Here is a 9,341-nt window from a genome sequence, read left to right on the forward strand (position 1 = left end):
TGTATTAAAAGATTTTAGAATTAGAAAGGCCTAGAACCATTGGCTTAGAACATTCAGCACATGGGCATGCCATTTAAAGACAGGTGTGCCTTGAATTGTAATATTTTCCTTATAAATGGGTTCACGTGAATTTTAGTGGTCAATATTCTCACACAAAAATGTGCATGCAACTTAGAAAGGAATTTCTCATTGAAAGGAAGAGTAATTGGAAAGATACATTTTACCTCAGAAACAAAGTAAAGCCTTCTTAGGTGATGATGGAAATGGCTGTAACTGGACCTGATGATGGTTTATCAATTTGAGCAAAATATGATATTTGACAGGTAGAGTCTGTGTGTGTACAAGACAACAGGACACACATGGAAAAGACATGTACTGTATCTGCCAGGTAGAATGAAATGAAACATGACAGAAGGTTCAGATATTGTATTCTACTGTGATAGCTAATGAACTTTATTTAATGCCAGGCATCCATCTTAGGGACCCACTAGCCATTTGCCTCTGACTCTAGTTCTTGAATCTTATATTCCCAGTAATATCCCTGAGTAGTAGTTTTTTACAGCTGGTATACATATACTTTATATCTGTGCCTGGTACCTGCTAAGGTTTGAAAAAGGCCACAGATTGTAGTAATTTTCCTTGCCACATTAAATATACCATTCCATGCTCTCCTGAATGCAGGAATGTTGTCAAGTTTACTGGTATAATTTTCCTTCTTATGATATTTTTTTTTATGGTTTAGCATTGTTCATAAGATTGTTCTATTTATTTTAGCTTTTAATTTTTCAGAGAAGAGTAACAAGAAGAATGAATACTTCTCTCATAAATGTTCCTCAGGTTAGTGCCCTTTCCACATTTCTTTGAAATTCCTATTAGTATTTAAACCTTTTGAGACCTTAGTTCTCTACCTCTGGTAATGTTATCTAAAGTGTTTCGTTTCTGTAATTTATCTTTGTTCTTCTCCAATGATCAAAATTGAGCCTTTAGATCTTTGACGTCAAATGGGACAAGCACGGCCTTGTGCCTATTGTATTTTCACTGGATTTTACACTGTGAGGACATAAATTTCCAAGGCCTGAGACCTTCAGGTCTGAAAGAGAATCTACTGCAAATGATTCTCTGTGAATATATTGGTAGCTAATTTCTACATTGGATGAACTTGTGCCCTTTTATATTAGTGGGGAACGAAGGTCTCACATGCTACATAAATGCTGTTTCAGGAATGGTCAGGTTTCTAGAAACAAGCTTGTGGATGTGGATAGGCAAATATATGGAAGAGTAGAGTTTATGGGAAAGTAGAATTAGAATACACCCACTGTGTTGAATCATAATAGTAAATATTTCAGCTCCGTAGAGGCACAGATGATGGAAGGAATATGTGACTCTCTCTTGCCATAAAATTGATGTGTTTTTAGAGGATACAGATTGTAGTATTCTGGAATCTCTTTTTGGCATTTTGTGTCACACAGTAATCATGTGTGTGTTGACACATGAAATCTGTTTGTCTCTGGAGAGTCTGACTAGTGCTCAGTGTGATAAGTTCTCAATATACAGATGATTATTTTCTTTCTTTTTTTTTCTTTTTTCTTTTCCTTCTTTTTTTTTTTTTTGGTTTTTTCGAGACAGGGTTTCTCTGTAAGCCCTGGCTGTCCTGGAACTCACTCTGTAGACCAGGCTAGCCTCCCAAGTGCTGGGATTGAAAGTGTGTGCCACTACCGCCCAGTCGATGATTATTTTCTATTCTTCCTTTGTTTCATCATTTTTTAGAAGTAGTGTAAACACTACTATGTGTACCTTTTTATTGCAGCACATGGAATGTATTACTAAGATTTTTCTGGAGAGTATTGCCTTGGTACTTTGTATAAGCCATGAAATTTCAACCATTACTGATTGTCCCTCTTAATTCTTCTCTTCTCCTCTTTAATGGAAAGAATGTTCCATCTGTCGTATGTTTTTTTTCTCTCTTCCAAGCTATGTATTACATAGGCGAAAAACTCTGAAGGGTTGTTGTGTTTATTTACAATAGTGTTCTTTTCACATGTTTGAGTTTTTAAGTGTTTAACTGCATGTTTTTAATGTGTATTGAGTGACACATTATGACCGTGAATCTCTGAGTTCAACATCAAGCTCTTGGGACTGAAGTCAGGCATGGTAATTAACTGCAATGTATGTAGAAAGAAGACAAGATAAAAGAAAAAAAGAGTAGAAAATAAAATAAAATTAAAATTAAAAGATTCAAATTTTCACTTAAGTCAATCTCACTAGCAATAATATATTTAAAAGAGTTAGTATAATTCTGTTAATTTAAAAGCAAAATTTGGTCAAAGAAAATTATTCTACTTCATCTGAGTGCATTGTCACATATACCATTTATTTATACATACATGTCTAATTATTCTGTAGTAAAAGACCATATGGAATTTATGAAATTGATAATATCTGTATCGCATGTCATAATTCAGAAAACTGTAAATAATTTTAATGTTCTGTAATACTGTTTTTCTTTTATATATTTTAATGTTGTTAATATAGTCATAGAACATCTTTATAAAGTACTTCATTCTGTGTGTCCTTTGGAATATTGAATGTGTTCACTGACATTACACTTTTTTTGTTTAAAGAAAAAAGTGTGGTTCTTAATTCATCCAACAGTTCTGCGTTTCACTTTCTACCTCTTTGTTCTAGTAAGGGTACAGCATTGTACCTAGGCCTTAGGATGTTGATTAAGCATTTTAGAATAGAGTCACGTGGGACCCAGCTGCAGACAGGATTAATATAATGTCCATGGTTGAGCAAGACTGACTGCTGTAGAATTTAGAAGCACAGTTTTACTCATTGTAACTTGACCATCTGTGATATGTCACTGGGATTCTGGTTGATAACAACCCTATAATTCATAATGGTACATTCCTACATGTAGACCTCACATGTGTATGTTATATTCCCTAAAAGTTTGCTGTTTATGATTCCATTATGTAATCCTGTTTCAGAGGAAAAATAAAATAAAGACTAAGACTACGGTAGGTAACATCCTTTAAAATTCAGTTTTCTTTTATGTTCATTTGCCTGAAAGTATGCATATGTGCTGTATATTCCTCCAGCCTTTATGTTCAGAAGAGAGCATTAGATTTTAAAGGATTGGAAGTAAACATCTGCTGTGTAGTTCATGTGGGTCCTGGGAAACAATTTAGGATCATAGAACCCAACCTGCACACAAGTTTCAAATGCAGAGATGGTGCCATGTTCATCTGTTGAAAATTCATGTAACAGAGAGACCTTAGGAATGTACTCAATATAGCATGTCATTCTCTGCTTTATCTCATAAGAGCAACAATGCTTAACCTTTGAGACGTTTCTATAGCACTTCTAGAAGATGCTGTTTGTCCTTGAATATTTCCCATGACTCATATTCATCACACGTGACCCTTATTCTTTAGGTCTGTTTCATCTAGGAAAATTCTTTTGTCCAGCAGCACATGATAAACAGGTAATTTTCTATTACAGGGTCAGTTAACATTCAAGGATGTGGCTGTGGACTTCTCACAGGAGGAATGGGAAAGTCTTGACCGTGCTCAGAGGGCATTGTACATGGATGTGATGTTGGAGAATTACAACAATCTGCTTTTTGTGGGTAAGACTAGCCATATTGTAAAATTCCTGATTCATTCTTTGATTTTACCTACTGTGTGTAAATAAACTCTCTGACATTTCTAGAGACTCCCAGAATAAGGGAAATTCTGGATACCAACATAAGTTCTTCATTGTGTTTCCTTTACATTTCTCTCCATTCTGCAGAAGAGGATCCAGTATTGTGTTCTGTGTAATCTCTCAAAACATGTAACTGCTTTTAATCAAAAGTTCAATGTTCAAAAAAATCTGAATATTCGAAGCAAGAGAATATATGCTACTCCTGTAATAATGGGAGTGTTTTAATTTTAATGTTGCATTTCAATCTTCAGTTGTTTATGAATTTTAAAAGTGCAGAAGTTTCTAAATAGAAAAAGAGCTGTTGGTTGTGAAAATTTTATTGTTCCTCATTTATTTAGTTTCTGATATTTGGTTTCCATGTTTGATTTTGGTACAGCATGGCTTCTATATCAAGAGTTCCATGCCAGTGTAGATTACATAATGAATTCCTAGCTGACCAAAGCTAAACTGTATTGCTCTGTCACAAAACATAAAAAAAGAAAATAGGGAAACTTTTTTTTGACTTGATCCTTCAGAGAGCTGCTTTCTCAAAGTCCTTTACTGTTCCATTTACTATTTACTATTTTCCATTTACTATTCTTTTTACCTTCTGCAAAGCACAGTCTATAAATAAGATATAGAAGGCTATAGTTTCATGTCAATTCATATAGATGAGATTTGAGGTTGTTCTAAGCATCCATGTTATGACTGTGAAACAGGAAAGACTATTTTTGAGAGCTCTATCTTTGAGATCACTAATTTACATTAGAAAATTTCAGGGAATGTGGTGGGATATTGTCTTACTCGTCTACTAATCTCTGTCATCTCTAATTTCATTTTTTTTCCCAGAGGATCATGGCATGTGCCATAAATATGAGAACATCTTAGATCAAGACCTACAGCATATTGTCCACGAGCATGTGAATATCCACGTGAAGTCTTATAAATATCATGAGCTTGTTAAAATCATTCATGAATCCACCCAAAGTACACCTTATAAACCCAACCTCAGGGATACACCTGTTGAATCATCAAACCCAAGCAGGCTTCAAACTGGAAACAACAGAGAACCTTGCAACTATAAAAAGCCAGCAAACTGTTTAAATTCCTGCTCTACCATCAGTTTACCTCAGGGAATCCACAGAGGAAAGAAAGAATACAATGGTACAGAGCTTGATAAAGATTTTGACTCTAAAGAAAAACTCACACTGGAACAAACGAATAATAGGAAGAAACCATACAAATGTAGTGAATGTGAAAAATGTTTTGCCATGAAACGCAATCTTAGAGTTCATCAACGAATTCATATTGGAAAGAAACCTTATAAATGTAGTGAATGTAACAAATGCTTCACCGACAAAGGCTATCTTAGAGTTCATCAGCGAATTCATACAGGAGAGAAACCTTATAAATGTGGTGAATGTGACAAATGCTTCACCGACAAAGGCTATCTTAGAATTCATCAGCGAATGCATACAGGAGAGAAACCTTACAAATGTAGTGCATGTGACAAATGCTTTCCCCACAAAGGCAGTCTTAGAAGACATCAGAGACTTCATACAGGAGAGAAAACTTGCAAATGTAGTGAAGGTGACAAATGCTTCTCCCAAATTGGTGGTCTTAGCAAACATCGGAAAATTCATACTGGAAAAAAACCTTACAAATGCAGTGAATGTAACAAATGCTTTCGTGACAAAAGTGGCCTTAGAAGTCATCAGATAATCCACACAGGAGAGAAACCATACAAATGTAGTGAATGTGACAAATGCTTTTCCTACAAAGCCAGTCTTAAAAGTCATCAGCGAATTCATACAGGAGAAAAACCTTACAAATGTAGTGAATGTGACAAAGGCTTTACCCAAAAATTCAGTCTTACTATTCATCAGATAGTTCATACAGGAGATAAAGGTTACACATGTAATGAATATGACAAATGTTCCTCCCAAATTGGTGGTCTTAGCAAACATTTGAAAATTCATACTGGAAAAAAACCTTACAAATGCAGTGAATGTGACAAATGCTTTCGAGACAAAAGTGGCCTTAGAAGTCATCAGATTATCCACACAGGAGAGAAACCATACAAATGTAGTGAATGTGACAAATGCTTTACTCACAAAGCTTATCTTAGAAGACATCAGAGCATTCATACGGGAGAAAAACCTTACAAATGTAGTGAATGTGACAAAGGCTTTACCCAAAAATTCAATCTTATGATTCATCAGATAATTCATACACGAGAAAAAGGTTACACGTGTAGTGAATGTGACAAATGCTTCACCCACAAGGGCTATCTTAGTATTCATCAGAGAATACATACACGAGAAAAAGTTCACAGATGTAGTGAATGTGACAAGTGCTTTACCAAGAAATATCTTCTTAGAATGCATCATAGAGTACATTCAGGAGAGAAACCTTACAAATGTAATGAATGTGGCAAATACTTTGTGCAAAAAGGCGGTCTTATTATTCATCAGAGGATTCATACAGGAGAGAAACCTTACAAATGTAGTGAATGTGACAAATGTTTTGCTCTGAAAGGCAATCTTAGAATTCATCAGCGAACTCATACAGGAGAGAAACCGTACAAATGTAGTGAATGTGGCAAATACTTTGCCCAAAAAAGCAGTCTTACTATTCATCAGAGAATTCATACAGGAGAGAAACCTTACCAATGTAGTGAATGTGAGAAATGCTTTACCTGCAAAAGCAGTCTTAATGTTCATCAGAGGGTTCATACAGGAGAGAAGCCTTTCAAATTAGTGAATGTGACAAATGCTTTTCCCACAGAAGCAATCTTAGAAAACAAGAGAGAATTTATACAGTAGAAAAATGTTTCAAATATGAATGTGACATGATTTCCCCGAAAATTCAGTCCTCTTATTCATCAGAGAATTCATACAGCAGAGAAACCTTTCTTATGTAGTGAATTTGACAAATACTTTACCTGCAAAAGCAGTCTTAGAATTCATCAGAGAATTCATGCAGGAGAAAAACCTTAAAAATATAGTGAATGTAATGAATTCTTTAGCGAGAAACAGTCTTAGCACTCATCAGAGAATGTGTACGGTAGAGAAACTTAACAAATGAAGTGAATGAGAAAAATCATGCCCAAGGGAGATCATCTTAGAGTTTATCAGAGAATATATACAAGAGAGTCCTTATAAATGTAGTAAATGTACAAATCTTTTACTGTTGGTTCATTAAAGAATGCTTACAGGAGAAAAACCTCCGACATGTAATGTATGAGACTTTCATTTTCCCAAATCTCAGAACTAAGAAAATACCTGGAAATTTTTAGTCAGAAAAGTGTCCACTGGAAAAAAATCTGGCATGTACTTTATTCAAGCTGTATTGTGCCGGGCAGTGGTGGTGCATGTCTTTAATCCCAGCACTTGGGAGGCAGAGGCAGGCAGATTTCTGGGTTCGAGGCCAGCCTGGTCTACAGAGTGAGTTCCAGGACAGCCAGGACTATAATTAGAAACCCTGTCTCGAAAAACCAAAAAAAAAAAAAAAAAAAAAGCAGCTGTATTGTTTGCAACACTTGAGGCTCCACACTAAAGAATTGTTTATTGTGTGTATTAGAAACATGTGTAAGTGTTTAATTAATACTCAAATCTTCAAAAGTACCCAAGGTTTATGCTGAGAGAAACTGAAAATGTGACAAGGAAATATTTCATTAAAAGTTTTTACTTGTTCACTTTCAAACTTGTCATAATGAAGATGTGTTGGAGAAGGTAGAAATATATGGAATTGTGTAAAGTTTCCTAAAGTCTAAAATGATCTACTTCAGAAAGCAGCTGGGAAATACATATCTCAAACTAGAGTAAAACAGACAGCATTTGTATGCTTAACTCAAATTAAGATACTTAGAAAATTATACTTCTTAAAAGTGGATTTGCAACCTGAGTCACAAATATAGGATGCTCTTTATACTGTAGATATGCCTATGGATATGCAGTTTCTTGCCAGAGTCCAGTATTCATAATCTGTATCTTACAATGTTTTTATTTCAGGATAGCAATTGTCACTGAGTCCCTCGGGCTCTCATTTCCTAACTCCTTCCCCTGAGGCCTGTATGAAACTCCAATAAAGATCATTGGTTCAAAATGTTGGGCTTGATTGTTTTCAATTTCCACTTGGGATGGGTAGATGGATATATATATGTTGCGTCTCCCACCAAAAAAAAAAAAAAAAAGGACCAAACCCATTAATATTTTCTGCAAACTGTAACATAAAATGAATATTAGAACAATGTTTTTCAATCCATGGGTAGCAACATCTTTGAGGGTGGAATGAACCTCTCACAGGGGTTACTTAAAACCATAAGAAAACACATTATCAGTGGTCTTAGGACTGAGATACCATTATTTTGTCTCCTTGTGACTCTGCCTTTATGACAAGTACTTTGAATTATATGAAAATGTTGTAGAGCTCTTCCAGCAGTTGTGTTCTACCTTGCAGATCTGTTCCCCTGAAGATATCACAGCCTGAAGGCATCCCATGAGTTCTAATGAACACAGGGTAACTGATAAGGAAACCTCTCAAAGGCCCACATCCATGGGGAGCACAGTGGACTCAGGACCCGTTAGCAACCCCAAAACCCCAGGATACCAAATTGCACTTGTCCATGAATTTTCACTCATACATGTATTCTGCATTCCATATTCTTTTTTTTTTTTTTTTTAGAAAGGGTGTGGCACTGCACTTAGGGCTTAGCATCTGAACTAAGCATTTTAGAATACAGTCAATTGGGACCCAAATGCAGACAGGATTGATGAAGAGTTCGTACTTCAACAGGATCGACAGTTGGAGAATTTGGAAGTACATTTTTTCTCATTATAATTTCTCCATCTGAGAGGAGACACTGTGATCCTCTTTGATACATATGCAGCCTTTATAGAATTACATGTCTACATGCAGACTTCAAATGTGTATTTTATATCCCCTACAAGCTTGCTTATTGTAAGACCATCATCACAATCATGCTATTTTCACTGAGATAGAAATAGAAGATAGAGCATGACTGTTGGGGAGAGTGTCCTTTTGGCTTATTTAATATTCTAAAATGATTTATTTATTTTATGTATGTGAGTAGACTCATACTCTCCTTTGACACAACAGAAGAGGGCATCATTTCCCGTTATGGTTGTAAGCCACAATGTAGTTGCTGTAGTTTGAAATCAGGACCTCTGTAAGAATAGTCTTAACTGCTGGACCATCTTTCCAGTCCCTATTTTTTTCATTTTTTGAGAAAGTGTGTGTGTGTGTGTGTGTGTGTGTGTGTGTGTGTGTGTGTAACCATGGCTGCCCTAGAACTTTCTCTGTAGACCGTGCTGGCCTTGAACTCACAGAGGTGTGCCTGCCTTTTTCTAATATATGCCGAGATTAAAGGCATGTGCCACCATGCCCAGCTCAAAGTAGCCCTTATTAAAATTAACTTTCATTTTTATTTTATGTGTGTGTTAGCATATTTGCTTAAAAGTATTCATGATGCTCTGCCTTCAGAATTCAGAAGAAAGTATTATATCTGATAGAACTTGAGGTAGAAACTCTGCTTTGCACAATATGGGTGCTGAGAACCAAGTGTTAGTCTTATGGAAGAATATCTAGTGCTCTTTCTTTCTGAACCACCTCTCTACCACCTCTAGAAAAGT

General features: G+C 35.7%; 1 protein-coding gene across 1 annotated transcript; it reads left to right on the top strand.

Annotated features, from left to right (window-relative positions):
• The first annotated feature begins 763 nt into the window (after window positions 1-763).
• On the top strand, window positions 764-7,794 carry LOC114615536 (zinc finger protein 260-like). The gene is made up of 3 exons (XM_028761220.1): window positions 764-837; window positions 3,505-3,631; window positions 4,537-7,794. Exons 1-3 carry the CDS (start codon window positions 808-810, stop codon window positions 6,510-6,512), a joined length of 2,133 nt encoding a protein of 710 aa, XP_028617053.1. The 5' UTR covers window positions 764-807; the 3' UTR covers window positions 6,513-7,794.
• The last annotated feature ends 1,547 nt before the right edge of the window (window positions 7,795-9,341 follow it).

This window comes from Grammomys surdaster, unplaced genomic scaffold (genome assembly GCF_004785775.1).
Source record: "Grammomys surdaster isolate TR1022 unplaced genomic scaffold, NIH_TR_1.0 126861, whole genome shotgun sequence".
NCBI classification, from domain to species: domain Eukaryota; kingdom Metazoa; phylum Chordata; class Mammalia; order Rodentia; family Muridae; genus Grammomys; species Grammomys surdaster.

What these genes read in the sequence shown, in the direction of transcription:
- LOC114615536 (XM_028761220.1), top strand. Translation starts at nt 808, where the DNA reads ATGAATACTTCTCTCATAAATGTTCCTCAG. An exon ending in CTCTCATAAATGTTCCTCAG is followed by an intron (nt 838 to 3,504) that starts GTTAGTGCCCTT and finishes TTTCTATTACAG; the next exon opens with GGTCAGTTAACATTCAAGGA. An exon ending in CAACAATCTGCTTTTTGTGG is followed by an intron (nt 3,632 to 4,536) that starts GTAAGACTAGCC and finishes TTTTTTTCCCAG; the next exon opens with AGGATCATGGCATGTGCCAT.